Source organism: Rhinatrema bivittatum, chromosome 2 (genome assembly GCF_901001135.1).
Source record: "Rhinatrema bivittatum chromosome 2, aRhiBiv1.1, whole genome shotgun sequence".
Lineage (NCBI taxonomy): Eukaryota > Metazoa > Chordata > Amphibia > Gymnophiona > Rhinatrematidae > Rhinatrema > Rhinatrema bivittatum.
Window position 1 is genome coordinate 516,752,104 of NC_042616.1, and position 25,247 is coordinate 516,777,350.

General features: G+C 43.2%; 1 protein-coding gene across 2 annotated transcripts in view; it reads left to right on the forward strand.

Moving 5' to 3' along the window:
- The window catches only part of CDKAL1 (CDK5 regulatory subunit associated protein 1 like 1), a 2,132,645-nt gene that overhangs the window by 32,889 nt on the left and 2,074,509 nt on the right, over positions 1 to 25,247 (forward strand). For both annotated transcript variants that reach the window (XM_029590755.1, XM_029590756.1), the window contains exon 4: positions 18,869 to 18,981. In XM_029590755.1, coding sequence (XP_029446615.1) covers positions 18,869 to 18,981 — 113 coding nt within the window. The remainder of the gene's footprint in view (positions 1 to 18,868; positions 18,982 to 25,247) is intronic.

Genomic DNA, 25,247 nt, shown 5'->3' on the forward strand with positions numbered 1-25,247 from the left:
ATAGATTCCTTGGCAGGGGCCGGAGCTGATGCTGGAACAGAAGATGAACCTTAGCCGTGGGACCAGTTCTTCTTCCCCTCCACTCCATGCTGATAAGCGTGTTATAAGTTGGCATTGCAGTAGCAGATTCCTACAGGCATTATCTTGGAGTTGGTTACCAAGTCTTGGCCAGGTAGTCTCAGAAGGAGAGATGTGCTGGCACTTTCAGCAGTAGCACCTGGAGGAGTGACTAAGCCCTGTAATTAGATGATGGCTTTCTCCCATTACCTCCACCAAGGTTTGTGAAGGGTCTGGCCATTGATGGCAATCCTGTCCAGATATTTGACTGAAGAGACAGGGCAGAAGCCATGAATTCCAGGGTGGGGGGCACAAAGGCAGTCCTTTTTAGATTTCTTTTGCGTACCCAGCAGACTTTCTGATTGGATGGTTGGTTCATCTGGAACAGGAATTTGCCCTGGTAAGGCCTAAAACTATAATGTTAGATTTTCTTTGGAATGCAGCAGCCTCGATGGAACATCCTGTTTCTAAGATGATCAAGGTATCTACTACTGCATTCAAGAATATGCAAATGAATATTTCTCATTTATAGTGTTAAGGACCATGCTGCTCATTTGGAAATCTTGAAGAATCATGTGTCTGAACTATAGAATGTAAATTTATCTGCAGTTGAAGAAAACAAGGCTATTAGGCTTTACATGGAAGATTTGGGAACTTACAGCAATTGTCTAAATCTGAGATTTTTAAATTTTCCTAGATCCCTGTTACAACCTGAGGAAATATATTTAAAAATTTACAGGTTTTGCAAATGCCCTCTAGAAACATACCCACTGACATCTACGATTTACTTCCTATCCTAGATGAAATGAAAAAAAAGAGGACTGCTGGAACTTCATTTTCATTTGATAGTTTAGTTTTGTCTCAGGGATTAGATATGTTGGTTGATGCAGAGATTATTTTTGCCAGTCTGGTGGGATTTGTGTTGTAACCAGATTATTGATTGTTATTAAAAAGCTTTTTTTTTTTTTTTGGTCATTGGCGAGAATTATTTATAGAAACATAGAAGTGATGGCAGAAGAAGACCAAACGGCCCATCCAGTCTGCCCAGCAAGCTTTCAGACCTAATTGTTTTCATACTTATCTGTTACTCTGACCGCTGAACCTTATTGGTACTTTTTTGGTTCCAATTCCCTTCCACCCCCACCATTGATGTAGAGAGCAGTGCTGGAGCTGCATCTAAGTGAACTATTTAGCTAATTGGTTTGGGGTAGTAACCACCGTAATAAGCAAGCTACTCCCACGCTTGTTTACCCTGCCTGTGCAATTCAGTCCTTGTTGGTTGTCCGAATATAAATCCTCTACTTCATTCCCCCCTGCTGTTGAAGCAGTGAACTGCACCGGATATGTATTCCAAGTATCAGGCTTAATTGATTCAGGGTAGTCACCGCCGTAATAAGCAAGCTACACCCATGCTTATTTGTTTACCCAGAGTATGTATTTCATTCCTTGTTGGTTGTTGTCTGAATATAAATTGTCTTTTCTTCATTTTCCATTCTCCCTGCCGTTGAAGCAGAGAGCTATGCTGGATATGCATTGAAAGTGAAGTATCAGGCTTATTTGGTTTGGGGGTAGTAACCGCCGTAACAAGCAAGCTACTCCCCTGCTTTTTTGAGTATGCAAATCCTTTTTTCCACATTTCCTCTTGCCGTTGAAGCAGAGAGCAATGTTGGAGTCGCATTAACTGTGTGAATGTTTATTGAATAAGGATGTTAATCTCCAGGTAGTAGCCATCATTCCCACAAGCAAGCCACTTGAGCCTCTTCTCAGAAATTTCTTTTCAGGGGTTTCTAGAGCCACTCAAATTGAACATAAGCAGTTTCTTCAATATTGCCCATGGGCCATCCCCCCTCGGCATATTTCCACCTTAGATTTCCCTGTAAGGGTCTCTAGAGATACCAAAATATAAATGTGGTGCCCACTCCCACTTCTTCGGGTTCTACAGTGTAAATGGTTCCAAAGGAGGGGGAAACTGGCACACAACCCCCCCCCCCCCCACTGGGCCCCATTATAAACTAGAGTCCTGATGGTTTGCGGTTTCATGAATACATGGGGATAGACACTGCCCCTGTGTCCACTCTACCAGCCTGGGGTGCTCCTATGTTGTTCCTTGACTCCACCCATATGACTACCCAGGCTCCACAAAAGCCAGGAAAACACAAACAACAAATGAGAATAAACTTAACTAGTGGAAGAAAATTAAAATAAAAGCAAGTTATGAAACAAAACAAATTTCATGTATATATGTGTATATATGCGCATGTGTGTGTACACCCAAAAAAACCAAAATAACTATATTCATTGAGGGAGGCATTAACATTGAACTATTGTTCCAGTGATTACAAATCAAATTTTAACTACATTAAATTTCATAAAACCGGTCTGTAGCCCTCTATGTATTTTCTAATTTTATTGGTGTTTTTATATGAAACACCTCACACAACACCCACTCACACATATGTACCATCCTAAAAATATCCCTACATGTCCCAATGACTTTTTTTTTTTTTTTTTTTTTTAAATATACAAAAATACTTTACAGCCTAAATGTGTTATATTCAGGGGCGGATTGCAGGAAAATATCAGCCTGGGAGATTTTTTTTTTTTTAAACCAGCCCACAAGGTCTCTGACTCAATCATATGCTTATCTCACCTCGGTCTGATACAGGCCCTCATCAGATACAGAATAAAGACCCCTTAAAGTATAAACAGAAATGTGCAGACAAAAACTGATCTGGAATCTGCAACAAGCCAGATTCTGTATGCAGTGCAACAGTGGATAAACAGTAACCATTCCACATAAAACATCTAACCAATAAAATCAAGAAATGTAAAATATATTAGTGGACCATATTAAACAAATGAACGAATATTTCAAAACAGCTGCTAAATAGAACAACCAATAATAAATACAAACTCACTGGGAAATGTTTAAAATATTTCCCAAACACCAGTAAAATATTTCAAAACAGCAGACACATCAAAAACTACCGGTAATAAAAATAATAATTTACCACTCTCCATACCTGAACTTTTTATTCTAGTCACCAAAACATATAATTAAATGTGCAGACAAAAACTGAGCTGGAAACCGCAACAAGCCAGACACTGTATTATGAAAAACAAAAACATTACCATTACTCATAAAACATCAGATAATAAAAAGAAATATAAAATACAGTAGTAAAACCAGACTATAATAATGAACAAATATTTTAAAATGGCTGACAAATAGAAGATCAAATAATTAAACAATAAATGTACAGTTTTGAAATAATTTTTTGATGTTTGGAAGACACATCGAATAACATCCAATAATTAAAAATAATGATGATAAAAATTTTGTGCTCTCCATACCTGGGCATGTTTAATTTCCAGCCATCCTAAGATTGTCATACGTTAGTGCAGGAGAGTGGATGCACAAACTTTGTCCTCCCTACCTCCCTTCCTCCCTCCGCACATACACCCTGTCAGAAGCAATCTCTTCCCTTTCTCTCTTCCAGACACAGACATGCTCCATCTCTCTCTAACTCACAGACAGAAGCATGCTCATACACACCACTTCTACTGCAAAGGGGTGCGGGGCCTCTGGAAGCTGGGGCTGTAGAATTCAATCCCTGGATCGCTTGCAGTGACCTCTGGACTCCTCTCCTGCCAAGCTTCACAGCTCTTTGTTTTCAGATGACCCTAATAGACTTGAAGCAGTGATTATGAAACATACTTGTCAAACTGGATAGTGAAATGTATTCAACACTGCTACTGTTTAGCAGGCTTACAAGTCAATGACTATAGCTCACTTGAGCTTTGATACAGTCTCTTCTGTTGCCCATTTGCAAGAAGTATCTCTTGAAGACATCTTCAAAGTTGCAACATGGTGGTCTGGACAGCTTCTCAAGAACTGACAAGCTGTTGTGCAACCTGTTCTTGCAGTAGTCCACTCAGTAATTTACTGAGTAAGTTCAAGTTACTTACTCAGTATCTCTCCGCTGTCATGGCTAATTCAGTCTGCTTATTGACAGAAAAAGCAGGTTTGCTTACTGTAAACAGTGTTTTCTGTAGATACCCATCCACCTCTCTGAAGAGTCGTCTGCCTAGCTCTTTTAGGCTGTAATCGACTGAGGAAACTCACGAGGCAAAACCCGTGTGGGAATGAGTCTGTTCAATGCTGCCGGATGATGTCTCCCACATGACCTGGGTAATTCATCCCGCTATCTATGGAGAACACCATTTATAGTAAGCAAACTTGCTTTTCCATTACCTCTTTTGTAGTTTTTTCTCTACTTTTGATTTTCCCATATTTTATTATGGGATTGACTGAGGTTTTATCCCTTTGGGGTTTACCCCGTTTACCTCAACAGTTTTTGCTTGAGGGGAAGAACAGTTGTGCCTCTCCCCTTGCTTTTAGATACTAGTCTATATAGGACTTGAAACAATGGGTAAGAATTGCAGTTCCTGGATGGATATAAATCAGTCCTTTTGCGAAGATCCTTATCCTTTCAGGTGTACCCTCAGTCACCAGTTCACTCAAAATTACCTTTACTGCACCAGTCGTTGAACCAGAAATTGAAATTCTTTGTGAGAACAGTTTTCTTCTTGTGTGTAGGTAGCACTTCTGAGAAAGTCACAGATTTAGCTACGTGTCTAAAACTTCCTTTTACGCCTTAAAATGCTTTTGAATTTTGCTAACTTATCTTTTACATTTTTCTAACATCTGGACACTGCTCATCCCTTCCAGCCAAGGCACCTGGAAGGCAAAAATGACCCTCCTCTTTCCATGATTAGTCCAAACTCTATATCCAGGACTGAATTTAGGAGGGTGTGGGGCTCAGGACGAATAAACACTAAACGTTATAGTATTGGGGATGTAACTACCATGGACGAGTGCTTCCCCCTCCCCCCACACTCCCCCTCAGTACAGCTCTGTTTATATCCCTTACTATAGAACGTAAGATTTGTCATATTGGTTCAGACCTAAGGTGGTTCAAGTCCAGTAATCTGCTTAAAACAATGGCTTATCCAGGTCACAAGTACCTAGTAGGATTCTGATGCTTATCCCAATTATAAGCAATGGATTTCCCCAAGTCCACTTTAATAATGGTTTATGAACCTTTCCTCCAGGAACTTGTCCAAACCCTTTTTAAACCCATCTACTCTATCAGCTTTCACCACATCCTCTGGCAATTAATTCCAGAGCTTAATTATGCATTGAGTAGAACAGATATTTTCTACTATTTTGTTTTAAATGTATCACCTAGTAACTTCATTGCATGTCCCCTAGTCTTTGTACCTTTTGAAAGAGTAAGCAGTTGATGTGTTCACCTGTTCCATTCTGCTTATTATTTTACAGATCTCTATCATATCTCCCCTCAGCTGTGTCTTCTCCAAGCTGAAGAGCCCTGTTATCCTTTTGATCGCCCTTCTCTGAACCTTTCTAATTCTGCCAAATCTTTTTTGAGATATGGTGACCAAACTTTCACACAGTACTCAAGATCTAATCCACCATGGAGCAATACAGAGGCAATATGATATGCTGTTTTATTCTCCATTCCTTTCATAATAATTCCTGGCATTCTATTTGCTTTGTTGGCTGCTGCTGCTGCACAGTGAGCAGAAGAAGATTTCAATACATTATCCACTGACACCTAGATCCTTTTCCTGAGTGGTAACTTCTAATGTGGAACCTTACATTGTGTAGCTGTATTTTAGTTGCTCTTCCTTATGTGCATTACTTTGCATGTGTCCACATTAAATATCGTGTGCCTAGTCTCCCAGTCTTGCAGTTTCTCATAATCCTTGTGAATTAACAACGTCAAATAATTTTGTGTCATTGGCAAATTTGATCACCTTTCTCGTTGCTCCCATTTGCAGGTCATTTACAAATGTGTTAAAAATCAGTGGTTCCCCTGTCAGAATTCTTCTTTTGGTACCCTTGCCATTTCTTTTAGGCTTCTTGCTGTAGATGGACTCCCTCATTGATTTTAATCCAAATTCTGGATACGTCTAGTGGTTGCACTTGCACTACAATTTCATTGTTAAATTTTTGTAGAGGAGCAAGGTATGACAGGCACATGATCCATAGCTGGAGTTCTCACTGAATCTGTAGAACAATAGATTCCCTTTCTTTTTCTAGTCCTTTGTGCCATTAGTTGTAGATGAAGTGGTCCCTGAGTTTTTAACCTTCTTTAGGTTAGCCCTAAGTCTGACAGGTTTCCTCTAAAAATCCACAGAGCCAAATGCAGACAGGGTAGTACAGGTGCATCTCATAATTTCCATGAATATTTCTGTCCCCCGAGATGTTGTACAGCACTGTGTCCCTCATTTACCCTATGTATGTTATTTGGCTCCAAAGTAACAGAAGTGACATTGGGCGTACTGCTCAGTGTGTATATAACAGCAGGAAGCAGACTGGGAAGCTGGGAGGAAGTAACTACCAGGAAATCAGAACTTTCATGAAGAGCAAGGCCATACCAAATTCTAAGCAGTGTGGCATAGGAAATAACCCAAAATTTCAGTTCTCTGTTTATTTTAGGACTCATGAAAACAAATGAGTCTTATTGGCAAGAGTGAAAAAGTTTTTGGAAAACTTGGGCACTGGTCCAAATTTTAGGAGTCTGTGAAAATAACTTTTTGTAAGGTTTTTATCTATTTTTTTTTAAACTTAATTTTTTTTTTTTTTTTTGTAATTTTCATTTTTGCTTATTTAGCTTTTTGTTTTAACTTTCTTTATTTGTCATTTATTCCCCCTTCTTTCTTCTAATTCCCTCTGACCTCTCCTCTTTGGCCAGCAGCTCCTCTCCTGCCCTGGCCATAGACAAAAACTCCTTTCTTGGATCTGGACACAAGCAAGGTCACCAAATTTTAGGCACCTGGGTTTTTCCAGCCTTGCTTACTGACCTTAACATCTTCTACATCTCACCTGGCTTATCTGCAGCTTCCCAGCCTCTGTTGTCTACGGTCACCGGTAGGCTGTCTGGCATCTAATGTACAGTTCCTGTAAAACTGGAACTTTTACCAATTTTATTACAGTGCAAATGGACAGAGTAAAAGCAAAGATTGTAGCATGAGCCAAGCTCCCATGATATTCCATGGGAAGAAAAAAAAAATATTTGTCAGCCCAATAGCTCAAGTGGTCAGTGTTGTGCATTGGTATGCAGACTATCATAGGTTCAAATACCAGGTCTTTTAGCAGTGACCAGAATTAGTATGCCAATACAACTAGCAAAAATTTACCTTTTCCTAGCGTGTAGCAGATGGACTCAGGACCAATGGGTATAGTGTACTCGTCATAGCAGTTGGAGACGGATCAGATTTCAATCTGACGTTAGCCCCTAGTACATATACCCCTGCAGGAAGTGCAGCTCTTCAGTATTTTCTGTCTCCATAGCAGTTAAGAGACTATCTGCACACTCTCACAGCGTTAGAACCAATTCAAGAAGAAAACCCAAATTTGAAGACTAGTCCTGCTCTCCTGCGGTGATACCCTCAGGTCCCTCCCCCAGTTGAGATTTCCCGAGGTGATTTCCGTGGTCCCTTGGAGGTGAGCCTTGGTCCCGCGGTCGAATTGCGGCGAGGACCTAGCCTCTGATTCCGGGCGCGGCTGAGAGGCAGTGGGTGCCCCCTCGAGCGCGGCGGTGAAGGTATTTGCCCTCTCCCCCCGCAGCCGGAGACCGCCCGGAACGAAACCGGGAAGCGCCGAAGACAAGGTAAGGTAGAAATCTTCAGCGTCGACTCCTGTACCTCTGTGGAACCTCAACCTGGTCCTGGATTTCCTAGCAGGAACCTCCTTCAGACCCCTCCGAGTTCTGTCCCTCCATCTGTTAACTTTAAAGACAGCCTTTCTGCTGGCAGTTTGCTCAGCCTGTCGCGTTTCAGAACTACAAGCACTGTCCTGCCATGAGCCGTTCCTCAGGCTCACCCCGGGATCCATCCAGCTATACACGGTCCCTTCGTTTCTTCCCAAGGTGGTATCACACTTCCATCTCAACCAAACCATCTCGCTACCATTGCTGGATGACTTGAAGAATTCGGAAGAAGCTCATAGTCTACGCAACCTCAATATAGGCAGACTACTGTCCAGATACCTGGAAATGTTGGAACCCGTACGAAAATTGGACCACCTTTTTGTCCTTCACAGCAGGAAGAGGCAAGGGGAAGCGGCCTTGCGGGCAACCATAGCCTGCTGGGTCAAGGAAGTCATCAAGGTGGCCTACGTAGAAGTGGCAAGCCTCCGCCTCTACAGGTCAAGGCCCATTCTACTAGAGCCCAGGCAGTATCCTGGGCAGAAACCAGAATGCTCTCGCCCGCCGAGATCTGCAGGGCGGCGACATGGGCCTCCACCCACACCTTCTCCAGATTCTACCATCTGGATGTTCAGGCTCGGGAGGACACGGCATTTGCAAGGGCAGTACTAAGTGGATCACAGGCAGCCTCCCACCCGGTTCGGGAGTAGCTTTTATACATCCCATTGGTCCTGAGTCCATCTGCTACATGCTAGGAAATGGAGAAATTACTTACCTGATAATTTCGTTTTCCTTAGTGTAGACAGATGGACTCAGCATCCCACCCTTGGCTGCCGTCATGCATGGAATTTCAAATGATTCAAGGGTAAGCTATGTTTTCATTCACCTAGGACACCCACCCTGCTGGGTGTCAACGTTTTCTGGTTGAGTACACTGGCGGTCTCCAGCTATAGTCGTTCCAACCAGTTCAAGTTAATCAAGTTATAAAGTTTAACCAAGTATTGAAGTTATTCAAGTTCATCAAATTAATCAGTCACACATATATCCACAATGCTTTTCGAGGAGAATACTGAAGAGCTGCACTTCCTGCAGGGGTATATGTACTAGGGGCTGACGTCAGATTGAAATCTGATCCGTCTCCAACTGCTATCAGGAGTACACTATACCCATTGGTCCTGAGTCCATCTGTCTACTAAGGAAAACGAAATTATCAGGTAAGTAATTTCTCAGTTAACCATGAGCAAAAATTTTATTTTATTTTTATTTTTTTTAATTATCAAACTATCACAGGGTCTTCACCACCCTAAGTTACAGTATAAACCAAATAGTCTGTCCAGAGGGTGGCTACTTAAATGTTCACTGGTCTTCCTCATAAAGCAAATGGAGGCAGATTTCAAGATCTAAACAGATACTACCATCTAAACAGGTCAGGATTTCAGATTATCCACAAAGAATATGTATGAGATAAATTTGCATGCCCTGCCACCATTATATGCAAATCTATCTCATGCATATTCATTGTGGATATCCTGAAAACCTGGCTTGTTTGTGGCTCTCAAGGATCGGAGTTGGCTACATCTGCCCTAGAGGAAAGCAGAGAAAGAAGATACACTACAGATATTTAAATATCTCCAAGGAATACATGCCCCGGAGGCAGTTCCCTTTCATCAGTAGAAAGGGGGCCTTGAAACGAGGACTGGTGGGATGAAACTAAAAGGCGGTGGATACAGGAGTAATTTAAAGCCATATTTCTTTACATAAAGGGTGATGAACCAGCTGGAACAGCCTCTATGTGGAGATGGTAGAGACCAGGATATTATCAGAATTTGCATAAAATATGGGACAAGCACAGAGGATCTCTGAGGGAGAGGAGATGCGGATGGGCATTATGGTCTGTAGCTGCTGTCAGGTTGCATGCTTCTGTGCGATACTTCTTTTCTGTGTTGGCCTGCAGTATCTTTCCTTTCTTTTCCTTTGTTGCAGGCGGGTGCTTCCCCTCCCCCATCATACTTGCTGTGACTTGTAGCCAAAACCTGTTTTTATAATCAGAAGTGGTCTGAGATTTTCTCCATTCCAGTTATAAACACTACCTTTTTTTTTTTTTTTTTTTTTGCATAAAATCCATGGAGTTTATTAGCTCTGTCAGAGGCCTGCAGAAGCTCAGACTGAAGTACTGTATATTTTAATTAAATACAAGAAAGGAAGGATTTGCCTGGAATTTGTATATAAAGACTTTGTATACAGTTCATCTGGGGTATACCCTTTTCCTGTTCTTGCTTTCCATGTCAAGGGCCTCCCAAACATTTTATAAGAAGGGCCACATTGAACATTTAAAATCACCTAGAAGGCTTGGGGTGAGGGAGGTGGAAAAGGGATGGGCAGCCCCCCCTGTCTTTTCTGGGTGGTAGGGAGGGGGGTTCCTCTTAGACTAGGGGAAGGGCTGATGTGGCAGATTGGTTGGGAAAAAAGTAAAATAGATGCCATTCTTGGACATCTGGCATCTTTCTTACTTTTTCCAACCTGATGGCTTTTAAAGATCGCCTTCCTTCTTGTTTTTTGGGTCCCTCCCTGACGTGGCAGGCAGGCTGTTCATTAATTTTTGAATAAGCTAGAAATATTACTGGAAGTCTGGTCTTCCACACCCCAAGAGATATGTCCCTGCCTCTCCACTTCACCTGCATCCGTCCTCTGCCTGTTTATATGGTGTCGGGGTAAAGGATTAGACATGGGTGCTCTGCGACTAGAGTTGGGGAAGACAGGGATTGGTGGAGGATGGACATCAGAAGGCTGTGTGTGTGTGTGTGTGTGGGGGGGGGGGGGGTGGATGGGAGGCTGCAGTATGGAAGTGTAGTGGAAATTGACATCAAGGTCTGTGGGAGGGAGGAGATAGTCCAAAGGTCATAGAGAAATCTTACCCACACTAATCCCTCCAGCCCCTAATCTCAGCATTCCCCAGCTTCCGTCCTGTGAACTTGCACAGGTTAATGACAAGTCCTTTCAGCCATGCATTCAAAGGAAGACCTGCATTGCCGCCTTCCTGCTGTGTGGGTAGATGCAAGACCCTCCTTCTTTGGCCCACATGGCTGACATCACCTTTTCTGTTTGTGGGGCATTGGTCTCCTTCACCAGCTCCACTTATCAGTGGGAGCATGTTCAGCTTCCAGCGCCTGCTCTGATAACAGGTCACTTATAACTGATATCTTGAGTGTGTGCAAAAAACGCAGGTTGCAGATCCTTTCACTGCTTATCTTGTGCAACATGACAGCAAGAAGCGGAGGCGCTAATCTGCACTTTTTGCATGTGTTTACAGTGCTGGTAGAGTACCTGGCATCGGAGTGGGCAGTGGCAGCTTCTCTTGCTGCCAAGAGCTTGATGTAACCCTCTCCTCTCTCGTCACCACAGCCCACGTGCAAGCTGCTGCTCCTCTTGCTTGATGGGATGGATAAAATTTAGCCATGAGCCATAATTTGGGTACCCCTATTCCATGTGATGGTGGCTTTGTTTGTGCTTGGTTCATCTGCTTCTTATCTTCCTCCATCCTATACCTTACGCTACTGCTGTCCTCAAGAAACTGGTGTTGCGTTTTATACCTTTTTGCATGTGTCTGACAATCTGTACTGTGTGACATGGTGGCCTCTGACTAGCTGGGTGACCCTGTGCGTGTGTGCAAGGTCTGTAATCATGTCTGCATGTGATGCCTGAGCATCAGTGGAAGGGATGAAATAGTGAGCCAAATTCTTAAATTTACTCCTGGGGGAATTCTGCACATACAAACTTAAAATTCTGCGAACTTTATATTGGTCAAAATAACACAATTTACGTGACAGTTTTTTAAGTAATTGCATTTTAAATTAATACAGAAAAAAGTTACTTAGATGCAGAATTTTAAATATTTTGAGCAGAATTTCCCTAGAAATTCACTGTAAGAGGGTCCCTTCCACTCATTCTCCCTACTCGCCTGGCCACTTTGCCCTCTCAGGCTCCAACTCCTCCACCTGCCAGTATCTCTCCCCTCCACCTCTAGGCTCAACCCCTTCCACTCTATCACCACTCCTAGAGTTTGACCCTGTTCTCAGTACTGCCCCTCACACAGGCTCCCTCTGTCCCTCCCTCTCTCACACACATTCTCCCTTTCTCTAGTACACATACACACACCCTCATACAGGCTCCCTCACTCTCTCACACACACAGGGCCCTCTCTCTTTCATACACACCCACACAAGCTCCCTTTCTCTTTCACACATTCATCCTCACACAGGTTATGTCTCTCTCTCATGCACCCCTTCACACAGGCTCTGTCTCACATATACACAATCCCTTAACACAGGCTAGCACGATCCCTTTTTCAAAGACACAAGCTCCCAATCTCTCTCTCTCACACACTCACTCACTCACACACACACACACACACCCCCCTTCACAATCTCCTCATATAGGCTTCCTCTCTATGAAACCCACACTCAAGCATCCACCCCCCTCCTTACCATCCATGATCTCTTACATCCCTCTCCCTGCTCTCACACCCACACACATTCTCTCTCACCGGGGCCTTCCATCTTCGCCACGAGCGGAGCAGCACACGGGGGCCTTCCATCTTTGCGTGCTCTGTTCGCAGCATGCTGGGGTCTCCTCTGCTATTTTCTGCGCAGAATTTGGCACTTCTGTGCAGAAAATGGCAGTTCTGCGCAGGGGGGGACTTCTGCGCAAATTCTGCCCTCCGCGGTAGTGCAGAATTCCCCCAGGACTATAAATTGCCTTTTCATTCAAGTACCAGCCTAAAAATCCTTTACTGGTCTCCCAGGGAGCAGTGGAGCAGTGGCCATGCTGCCTCCCCCACCTACAGTGTACACCAGGAAAAGCTGCACTGCTGTGGAACTGGAGGCACAGCCACTGTGCACTGGGGCATGGTAAAAGCACGATGCTGACAGTAACCCGTGGCTGCTCCTCCTCCCCTCTCTCTAGCAAAGAGTTTCCCAACTTTTCACCTACATTAATGAAAATTTTGTGAGGCGCACCAGGCTCCACTGAGCAGGCAGTGTAGACATGAAGAGACTTTGGCCAAAAGAAAAGATAGGGAAATACTGAGAGCCCCACCAGTCTATCTCCCAAATTTTAAAACTGAGAAAGAGAGAGGCTAACAGAGACAAAATGAATGGAGACTCTGGTGAAAGAAAGGATAGTGAACTGTCTACAATCCAGTAAGTTGCTGGACCCAAGGTAGCATGATTTCACCAGGGGAAAGTCCTGTCTGACACATGTAATTGTTTTTGATCGGGTAACTAGAGAATTGGATCGAGGAAGCGCACTCAATGTTATGTACTTGGATTTCAGCAAAGCTTTTGATACTGTCCTGCTTAGGAGGCTTGTGAAGACAATGAGAAGCTTAGGCGTGGGTGCCAAGGTGGTGCAGTGGTTTACAAACTGGTTGACTGCCTGGAGACCATGTGTAATGGTAAATGGAACCTGCTCTGAAGATGGAACGGTGTTAAGTGGAGTGCCACAAGGATCAGTTTTTGGGACCAGCTCTGTGTAATATCTTTGACCGACATTGCGGAATTGATAAAAGATAAAGTTTGTCTATTTGCAGATGCAATAGTGGTCATGCCTGAAGGAGTAGAGAATGAAAAGTGATTTAAGAAAGCTTGAAGAATAGTCAAAAGATTTAGCAGCTATAATTCAATGGCAAGAAGTGCAGAGTCATGCATCCGGGATACGGTATTCCAAAACAGCTGACATGATGGGGGGTGAAAGACTTGATGTGCATGGACCAAGAGGGTTATAGTATCTGGTGATCTGAAGTTTTAATTTGATAAGGTGATAGCTAAAGCCAGAAGAATGCTGGGCTGCATAGAGAGAGGAATAACCAGTAAAAAAAAAAGTGATAATGCCTTTGTACTGGTCCTTGGTGAGGGCTTATCAGGAGTACTGTGTTCAGTTCTGGAGGCCGTTTCTCAAAAAGGATAGAGACAGGATGGAGGTGGTCTAGAAAAGGGTGACCAAAATGGTGTGGGGTCAGTATCGGAAGACTTATGAAGAGAGGAGATGGAAGAGAGGCTGGAAGAGAAGAGATGCAAGGGAAATTTGATACAGACAGTGAGAGATTGGGATACTGTATGTGTGAGTGAGGGATTGTGTTGTATGAAAGAGGGCACCTGTGAAGGGGGTGTGTATATGCAGGAGAAAGGAGGAGCCTGGGTGATGTTTTGTGTGTGTGAGAAGAGAGAGAGAGAGGGAGGGAGCTTGTGTGAGAGTGGGACAGAGAAACCTCTGAGAGGGTGTGTGTGTGAGAGAGGTACATAGGGAGCCTGTGTGTGTGAGAGAGAGATAGGAAGCCTGTGTGAGGGTCTGAATGAGAGAGGGGGTCAAACTGTAGGAGTGGAGGACTGGGGGAGGGGGGAATAGAATGGAAGGACTTGAGCAGGGGAGGAGGAGGGGGAGAAATAGTGGAGAGTGGAGGAGTTGGGGCCAAAAAGAGCAGAGTGAAAGGTCTGGCCAGGGAAGGATGGAGAGAGGTGAAAGGGACACTTAGTGTACTTCTAGGGGAATTCTGCTCAAAATATTTAAAACTCTGTATCTTTGAGTGATAACTTTTCTGTATTGCATTTTAAATTCCTTAAAATAACACATCACGGTCTTTAATATAAAGTTTGCAGAATTTTTAATTTTTTTGCCCAGAATTCCCCCAGAAGTATTTTACCATGTTATACCATGTTTACCATGTTATACCATTTTACCATGTTATACCTAAGTTGATCTTAGTTGTTTCTTAATATAATATATTACACTGTATTATAGTTCTTCTGTTCATGATATTATATTTGATATGTTCCATGTAAACCGCCTACCCGGCGATAGCTATATCTGTTAAATGTGAACCGGAGTGATATGTATTGTATACAGGAACTTCCGGTATATAAAAACCAATAAATAAATAAATAAATAAATATATCGGAGATGGGGAGGGATGGATGAAGAAAGGAGGAGAGAAGTGTTCAAAACAGATAAAATGGAAGTGAGAGCCAGAAATTGAAGTTAGAAAACAGACAAGGTGAAAATGGAGAAGAGACTGGGAAAAGAACAACTCAAATAGCCTGTACAATTGTAATTTGTTTGGTTCTTAGACTATGTGACTTCTTGAAGTACCAAATTAGTTTATATTCTATGTACCATTTGTATTTTAACGCAAAACTATATAGATGGAAGAAATTGACGGAAAGCAATGCTGTACACATCTCTTTTCTGAACTGCACTATCTGTGTCTAAAGTTCACTGGGTCTATCTGCTGCTGTTCCCACTGCCCTGGGAAAGTGAACTCGGGACCTTGCTTTTACATTGCTATTATTACATAGAAACGATGGCAGAAAAAGACTGTATGACCCATCCGTTTTACTCATTTGTCCAATTTAATTTAGCATTATAATTCTCCTCACTTACTTAGAGATCCCCCTGTATTTATCCCATGTTTTCTGGAATTCATATAGTCCCTTTCAACCTCATTTCATGACCCCTCATTCTAGAGCCTCCTTTCCATTGAAAAATCTCACCTCCTGTGCATGGAAACCTTGGAGGTATTTGAATGTCTCTATCATGTCTCCCCTATCTCACCTTTCCTCTAGGGTATACATGTTTAGATCTTTGTCTATCCCCATATGCTTTAGAATGAAGACCACTGACCATTTTTAGCAGCCACCCTCTGGACTGACTCCATCCTGTTTATATCTTTTGAAGATGTGGTCTCCAGAACTGTACATAGTTATTCCAAGTGAGGCCTCACCAGGGACCTATACAGGGGCAATAACACCTCCCTTTTTCTGCTGACCATTCCTCTCCCTTCAATGCAAGTAGTCTGTTCTCCCCTAAAGCTGGGGTTGTGGTGGAATCTCTGGATAGACCCTTATAGTGAGCAGACCAGAGAGAAACAAACTAGTTCTGATGCTGTTTCTCTTTTCAGCCCTCCCAAACCTAGGACTGAAGGAGTCATTCAGCACTCTAAGGCAGTCTTCTCTCGGAACGGCACCATTTCTCAGCTTTTTCTCGGAGACATTTTTTTCTCCTCTGAGCCTGGCACTAGCACGGCCCCAGAGTATTCTGTACAGTTCTTGCAGGGTGTCTCCTCCCCTTTTTTTAATGTAAAATATTTATATTTTAGGCACAGGACACTTGCTCACTTTCCACTGTTGGCTAGATGTAATAACCACTAAACGAAACATGGACTCTGGAATTTTTTTTATTTTTGATAGGAAACATGCCTTGTATGTGGAGATGTGTGTGTCTGTCTCTCTGTGTAATGTATGTTTTGGCAGTCAGAGCCTTTGCTCTTTCAGCCTGTTCTATCACTAGGATTTATTGGGTTTTGCTCTTACTCTATCTGCTTATTTTTTTAAACTTTTTTTATTTAATAAAACAAGCAATACAGAATCTAGCATAATATATATACGACTAACATCCTGAGCAAAGATCTGAACGTCCATACGGTATGTGCCTCCTGTAGCGAAAAAGGTGCCTAATAAGGTCCCCATATCTTTTAATAAACAGATCTATAATTTAACAAAGAAGTTCACTTTTCTATAAGAGCAGTATCCTGAAGCTGTTTATGCCAATATGTGAGGAAGAGTAGTGACTTCCATAGACTAGCTATAGTAAATCTAGCTGCATGTACCATCCGATCACAAAACTTATGTGGGTTTTTTTTTGTCCTATGGATTCCTCAAGTAAACACCTACGGTAGCTGCTGACAGATACCTGAATGTGCTCCTTCTTTGAAGTGCCTTTCATGAGGTAGTGGCTGGGTTGGCTGATGATTATTGGAAGAAGGTGGATGAAGATAGTACTGAGAGCCTGAGCCGAGGGTGGTATGATTTGATGGAAAATGCCTTGAAGGAAGAGTGGGTGTAAAACAGAGAAGGTGAATGGCAAAAGAACTTCTTGTTGGCTGCATACAGTTAATTTGGCTGAGTTTAAAAGGGGATGCCGTCTGCTAGAGAGGCGATGGTGTAGATCTCATAGTTTGGAAGATAGGAATTTACAATGAAGAGCAAATACAGATTATTTCAAGGAAATTGTTCTGGCAAAGAAAAAGTATTATATGAGTAGGGTAAAATCTGCTGATTTTAAAAATCCCAGAATGCTTTTTTGGGGGTAGTAAAATCTTTGTGGGAGCCCAGAAAAGAAATTGATTTATGGTGAGATCCCCAGTTGTGATACTCTGACAACGTTCTTTAAAGAAAAGGTTGAGCTTTTAATAGATGGCTTGGAAGAGGTAAAGATGGGAATTGGGGAGGGGGATTCTGGGGCTATAGTAGGGGGTTTTTAATTCACTGTCCTTGTTGGAAGTGAAACAAATAATGAAGTGAGACCATCATATTTTAGTTTAGATGCTTGTCCATCCCGGCTAATGTGTGGGGTTGATTGGATAGGGTGTTTGTTGATCTGTCTGCAGGCGTTGCTTAATGGCTCTGAGTTTAGGCCTAGTTCCAGTTATGTGCAAGTCAGCTGTTGTATCTTTGCTTTTGAAGAATGATTCTTTAGATCCCAGGTTATGTAGCAGTTGAAGTCCAGCCTCAAATTTATCTTTTGTTGCTAAGGGTTTGGAGAAAGTTGTTACTATGTAAATTTCTGAGAATTAGCTGAAATTCTGGATCCAGCACAGGCAGGTTTCAGACGTGGATGCAGTACAGAATCTTTGTGTTTACTTATGGCCGATGTTTTTCCAATTTTGGATAAAGGTGAAGAGGCTTTGCTGGTGTTACTGGATTTATCCAGTGCTTTTGACTCTATCATCAATTGTTGCTGGACCGTTGGGAGGCATTGAGTATGAGGGGATTGGTTTTCCTCCTTCACCGCTTTCCGGAGTACTTGTGTATGCCTTGGGAAATAAAGTGTGCATAAGCTGGTGCTGCTTAGTGGTCAAGGAAGTTGAGAGAGCCCCACCCTGCAGTTGCTTGGACCTGAGTCTGTGCAGTGGAGTTCCATCCCCTCCAGCCAGTTGAATGCACCTGAGAGATTTGCATGCATTGCCGTTTATGTATACTAACACATCATGCATCGTTCTTAGGGATGTTTTGAAAACCTGAATAGCTGGGGGAAAAGGGGGCAGGGGACGAGGGCTGGTTGGAGTACCACTATACTGAAACCAGTCCCCGGCAACTGTGTGTGGGCCATTCTCACACCGAAAGGAACGTGGACAGCTAGAGAGATGCTTTATTAGAATATCAGTTTTCCTTTGGCCGCATTTGCAGTAATAAGATATAAATAAAAATGTGGAAAGTGTAGCAGAATATAGGACATGAGGCACTGCTGTGAGTATGAAGGATATAATTACAGTGGAAGCCTCCGGGTGGAACGGGAAAAGCCCTGGTTGCCCGGCCTTGTTCGGAGCAGAAGAGCCCCTGCGGCTAGGCTGGAGCTGGGCCAAGGAGAGCCTGGAGGGAAAACACTGGGGGAGAGAGAGGCTGGTAAGGAGGCAAGAAGTAAAAAGTCAGGGGAAAAAAGCAAAACAAAAAATGAGCAAAATAAACATACAAAAGCAATTCTGTGGCCCATAACATTTTTCACTAGTGCATTAGATCTGTTTATCTTTTTACCCCCTCTTCTGTGGGGAGTATATGGAGATGTTAAGATTGTGGGAGCGTGCAGGGGGAAGGCATGGAGTGAGTGGGGTGTGTGAGGTACTGGGGAAGAGAGCATAGGGTGAAGTCCAGGCCGGAGGTGCTGGGGGGGGGGGGCGGAGAGGATGGGGTATGGCTGAGGTGAGAGATGCTGGCGAGAGCTTATGTTCTGCCTCTGGTACTACTGTGCAGATTTTATACTGCTTCGTGACAGATCTTTGCCATGCCCCTCCTCCACCTTCATCCTTCCAGTTAAGTTGTTATTCTTCCGTTACTTTGACATTGGGCTGATGTAGCAAGTGGGATAAAAGTATTTCATGGAGTTTTTCTATGCCATAAAAGTGGCGATTTTTGCTTTGATCATGGTTTATATCTGTGAACAGAAATAACTTGCTGTTTTTACTTTAATTACTCTCCTGTTTTCTAATTTGCTTTGTTGAATTTTGTGTTTGTTGTTACTCAAAACAGCATTATCCCTGGCGTGCAGAAAATATGGGTCCGCACCTGGGGCTGTTCCCACAACAACTCAGATGGAGAATACATGGCGGGGCAGCTGGCAGCGTATGGCTATAAAATTACAGGTAAGGGCTTCTCCATGTCTTCTTACTAGTTACAGCAGAGGAGAGAGCGGGCAGCTGCCAAGCTTCATCGATGTACAGTCACGAGCTGGTGGTACACACTGTATTGATCCGTGCATGCACTCACCGGGGAAATGCTCCTGCGCATGGCGTCACTTTTTTCAGTCCGCTTTGGGGTGGCGTGGCTGGCTGCCAGCCGCAGTGGAGCTCTCCAGCATGTTTGAGCTGCTCCAGAAAGGAATAGTTAGGAGTTTACCCAAGTGCTTTGTACTCCGTGCTGTCCTTAACATTTAGACTGGGAGAGGGAGCTCTGTTTTTCACTGTTTAGTGTTTAACCCGGTGGAAGGGGTCTTGGAGCATAGGGTTTCGGGGCATTTGCCTTGGAGGTAGATTGAAGGAGAGACTCGTCAAGGTTTGCACTAAACTGAGAAGCGCCACACTTGCCCCGCTGTAATCCAGAGTGCCTGCTGCTGCTGCCAGGAAAGCAACTATGGAAGCACCTGCTTTGTGTTTGGACTTCAGAGACTGACTGAAAAAATGATGTAACAGGATTCTTGTCCTGAGCTGAGCAGGATTGTTGGAATTACTGCAGAACCCTTGTGTGTATCTAGTGCAATCATAACAGGAATTACTGCAAGACTACGACAGTATATTCCTTTCTGTTTTGTCTTTAGATGTGTGTTCTCTTTATTACTTCTGTGGCCTAAGGAGGTTTAGCAAATCCTGCCGTCTCCTGCTGCCTCTAGGGTTCAAAGGTTCACATATATTCAGGGGGGTGGTATGTGTGATCTTTGATCCGGCAGTAAAGGTCATGAGCTTTTGAGATGGGACTGCATATATGGGGAAAGGGAGAAGGACTGATTAGTAACCACTAGTGTCTGCATTTTGTCTGATGCTGCTTTTTTTTTTTTTTAATTTCATAGAAAAACAGAAACGTAATGTCACATCTGTACAGCAAGCTTAAATCCAATAATAATATTTTTGGTTTTATTGGAGTAATTTAACCGAAGACGTTTTTGCTACTATTTGACTTGCTTACTGCAGAATATAAATACACTTATTTATTTTTTATTTTTATATACCGATGTTCCTGTATAGAATACTTATCGCACCGGTTTACAGAGAACTGAACTGTTGCCCCAGGAGGCGGATACATGGAACAGGGTTGAAACGAACTTAGGTTGATACGAACTTACAGTGAATAAATGGGATGCAATTAAAAACATGAATGCTAATATGATTGGTACAATTAAAACATATTTACAATGACATATTTACAGTGGTATAAGTGGAAGAACGGCTGTGAAGCACCATTCATCGGATCTTAACCCTCCGGGAATGCCTGGCTGAATAGCCATGTTTTTAGTTTCTTTTTGAAAACCAGAGGGCAGGGTTCTTGGCGGAGGTTTGGTGGGGAGCGAATTCCAAAGGGGAGGACCCGCTGTGGAGAGGGCGCGTTTCCTTAGTGAGGTTTTGGCCGGCTGGGTGTGCAGCATGTCCTTGTACGCTCTTCTGATGGGTCTATTAGAAGTGTGTGGCAAATACATAAAAGGAGATGAAATTATTACTCTTCAGGAGTGAATGTTTTGTAAAACATTTGCCTCTTCCATGTCAGACTGCTGCCGCAGCTTTTATTCGGTTGGTTTTGACGACACTGCCAAGTGAGGACTTGGCCTTTGCATGTTTTTGGAAGTCGCCTCCTGGCAATGTGCAGGGCCGTACAGGATGCAGAGCGTCTCATAACAACCATGCACTTCAAGCCTGTTTTTGCTTCTCATCCTACAGGTGATGATATGGCATGAAACAAGTTGAAGACTGTATTTTCTCACTGCTGGCAAGGGATAAAGCCCCTTTTGACAGGGAAATGGTAACGGGGCGTTGGATTTAATTTACATTCCCCCGGTGCTGACTATGTCGGGCCACACCTTGTACGTGTACGGCGGAGAATGGTGGCTCGGCTCAGACTATCCAGCCTGATGAAAGGCAAACATCTCAGGCCAGATCTTATTCTTGTGACTGACTTGTTCATCTCTGCTTTGGAGCAAATAGTTTTGCTATCAGTAGTTAACTGTCATTTCTCTAGCGGTCTCACTTCCTCCTTTACTTTATTGCATGTTTTATATTGCTGACTGATACTCAGGTTGTCTTTCCAGCTGTTAGTGAAAGGTGTTCTGATGACCGTTTGCAAATAATAGAAGCTGCCCCATCTTTTCTCAAGGGAGAGGAATAAATTCCTCATACCACAGGAAGAGGCCTAGTTCAATGCTTAGAGCTTGGAGCTGCATTGTTATTAGACATTTTGGCATGTAGCTTTGCCACTCACAGGAATTTTGGGAACATGACTCTTTTTGCCCCTTTGTCTGCTGATATAGATTATCTCCCCTCTTTGGAAGCTGACATGCTAATTTTTGGGCCAGAAGTGTGCTGCCACACCATCCACTTCTGAGCTTGGCTGCTAATTGTTCCTCTCTGAAGTGCTGGGAAGTGGTTTGAGTGATGAGCAGAAGCAGATTTCTCAATAAACAGAGTAAGCAGCTACCTAGGAGCTGCCAGCCTGCCACCCAAAGTCTGCCTCATCACTAGAAGTGGCAGTCCTGCACGGGCTCCATCATTGTTTTGTGACGGGCAGCTGACTCAACTTTCCCGGGGGCGGGGGAGGCCTCCAGGCTCACCTCCACCCCTCTCCACCACCACCACCAGCAGCTGCGATTTCAGAGAGGGTCAGCTGATTGTCCCAGTGTCTACAGGCAGTCAGAGGGTTAAATCCACCCTGGTTATATAGATTCAGACTTATTTAATTTTTATCTTTTTGTTAAAGAGTGTGTTTTTTTCGTATGTGTGCTTTTTCCAGCTGTACTGTTTTCCCTTCCCTTTCCCAGCTGTTTTTCCAGCTGTACTGTTTTCCCTCCCACTTAAGGTAGCAGTTGGGCTGGTCCTGAATTTGGTTTCAGTGGTAGTGCTGTGGGGCTACCACGCAGGGTGCTCATGTTCTGTTTCCAAATGTGACTTGCGCTGTTCAGGATGGCTGGGGTTGGATACAGCAGTGGTAAAGAAACTGCTCTCACCTAGCCACAGATTGACTTTCTTTGAAAGCCAGTGCTGGCTGGAATCCTGCATAGCCCAACAGAGGCTCGTGGTCATGTTATGCATTGCCATGTTTTGGGCAGGATTCTGCTAGGATTATCGGGCAACCTTCCGGCTATTGTGACCTATGTTCTGCTTTTCCAAAGCCAAAAGTAGTTCGGAGAGTGGCGACTAAAATGATACAAGGCCTACACCATAAATCTTAAAAAGAGAGGCTTAAGACAGTGAAAATGTACTCTAGAAGAAAGAAGGGGGAGGTAGGAAACTCCAGGTCCATTAGTCTTACTCTAGTGAGAAAATGTAATGGAAGCCTCGCTGATGGAAAGGATAGTGACCTACCTACAATCTAGTGAGCTGCAGGATCCGAGGCAGCATGGTTTTATCACAGGCAGATCTTGTCAAACAAATCGGATTGATTTTATCGCGTGACTAGAAAATTAGATCAAAAGGTGTGCACCGGATGTGGCTTTACTTGTATTTCAGCAAATGTTTTGATACCTTTTTGTATAGAAGGCTCATTAATAACTGAGCAACTTGTGGGGAGCATAGAAACAGTCGTAACTAGCAGAAAACGGGAGGCGATAATGCCTTTGTACAGATGGTTAGTGAGTCCTCACCTAGAATATTGTAATTGTCCAGAGAAAGGGAACAAAAATGGTGCAGTTTGCATCAAAATCAAATGAGATGAGATTTAAGGACTCACGAGAGAGGGGCTGCAGTATAATTCAGAGACATTAAAAAAACTTGAAGGGTATTAATGCATGAGAGGTCAACCTTTATTTTATTTTTTTAAATCTTTCTGATTTGGCACTTTCCTCCTCCTCGTTTGTACTACCAGCTCAATAGGAACCAGGATTGGTATCTATAGGGCCGGTGCTTCCATTAAGCAAACTAGGCAATCACCTGGAGTATCCAAATTTGGGGTGGAGGGGAGACCAAATCCAGCCACTGCGAGGCCCAGAGCAGTGCTATGCCAGAGCAAATAGTACCAAAGATGAGAGTGCAGTGCTGGGACCACTGTAACCGGTAAGGTGAGTGCTGTGCTGTGGCTGCCACCAGTAAGTAAGTTGGGGGAGGGGATGCATGACTGAAGGTTTGTCTAGGTCACCAGGTAGTCTTAAACCAGCCCTGGGTATCTGGTGCCATGAGCTTTCATTTAAAATTGCTTGTGGATGTTTTCCCCTATTTTGTATCCCCTTTCAACCCCCAATACTCCAGCATACTTAGTTTGATTATTGCAGTGACTGTGCTGGGCCATGTGCCATGCGCTGGGCTCCTTCAGGACCCTTGCAGTTATGAGCCCTGAATCTGGCCACTAGGTGTCCCCCTTAAGCAATGACCAGTTGACCCGGGGAGTGGAAGATCTGACTCAAGATTGTAACCTGGAGCATTCCCCTTGGGAAGGTTGGCCCCAAGAAAATCTTTTTTTCATTAGAAAAACTGTTCTAGAACTAGGGGGTCGTGATGTGAAGCTCTAAAGGGGTTGAGTCAGGAACATCATCAGAAAATACTTTTTCATGCAAAAGATGGTGGATGTCTGGGATATTCTTCCGGAACAGGCGGTAAAAGGTAAAACTGTGATGAAATTAAAAAAGTTACAGGAATAATATAGTGGATCCAATCTTGGGGGAAAATGTGAAGGGACCACTGAATCATGACCTACTGATACCACAGGTCTTGGGGGGGGGGGGGGTAGCCAAGAAGTAACCTGCATTGAGCAGCAATTACAACCTTAACATATGTGGGGTGGCTGCATTGGACTTAGAAGACATTGGGGTAACCTGCACTGAGCAGCTGTTACAGTAGTGTGGTTATATCAAGCTTGCAAGACAGCATTAGTACGTCCTCCTGCATGGAGTAACCAGGGTGTGTGTGTGTGTTTAAATAAATAAAAATGGAGGGACTGGATATTTTGGACAGCAGCTTAACTGATTTTGGTGAATGTTGGGAAGCTTGAATATGAGGTGTGGAAAATGTTATATTTAATCTCTCAAAATTATCTAATATCGGCAGTGCAGGAAAAGTTTTTTTTTTATTACTCAGTTTTTAATTTTTTTTGGGCATAAAATGCCTCCAGGAGCACTGTAATAGTCAATTCTACCACATTCTCTTTAGTACCACCTCTCTCTCTCTCTCTCTCTCTCTCTCTCTCTTCCAACTGCTGCATTGTTTGGGGTCCTAACTGCCACGGCTGTCTCACTTTATTTATCCCAGTGGGCTGATATTGCCAACATCACTGCTTCTCTTTATCCAGGTCCATGCAGGTGAAGGATGCAGCTGCTGTCTCTTGCTCTCATGGACTGATACTATATCTGCTATTCTTGCTTTCTTTTCTGCCAGCTGATAAGTCGGGGCCTGCAGCGGTGCGGCAACCAATCACACAGCCAAAGTTTGTGCAAAAAATGTGAAATTCTCCAGGAGAAGATAATTATTCGCCAATTCTGCATTGCACAGTTATGAAGTATTTCCCCAAGAGTAAGTTCAAGAAATAAGGGAGAAAGATTAATACATTTTAGAGGCCAGAAAGGGGAACTATAAGCCAATGGCCTAGCCATGTCAGGCTTCCAAGATGGCTGTGGCGATCTGCATAGAGTGGCCATGGTTATAAATTCAAGCATAGGCTGGCTGGATATTGGTGGCTATTTAGTTTATTGTAAGGCTTGTTGGTAACACATGTGAGGAGTCCTGTGTGTTGGATTATTTATAAATGTATATTTTATATACCTTTGTTCCAAATGAAGATCACAACAGTTTACAAAAGTAACATTCATACTCTAGATCAACACAATAGGTATTTATCTAAATCTACTTTGATGTTCTGATACATATTAACTAAAGGTCTAGGGCATCAGAATTTCTATACTACTAGCCTATTTCACCAATTTTCACATAATTGTCAGCAAGTTGTCTTAAGATACTTATAATCTCTCGTTACTTATTATCTTTGTCCTTGTTATTCTGCATTCTGATGTTATTTAGGTTAGGTTATGTGCATTTTTGAATAACCAAGTTTTCAGCTTGCGTCTGAATCTTTCTTTCTGGTATCAAACGTAACTCCGGTAGAGAATTCCACAGTCTTGGGCCCGCTATGGAAAACGCACAATCTCTTGTTTCCATCAGATGTGTACTCCAAATTGTAGGCACAGTCAATAGTTCTTTATTTTGAGATCTTAGTGTTCGCTGCA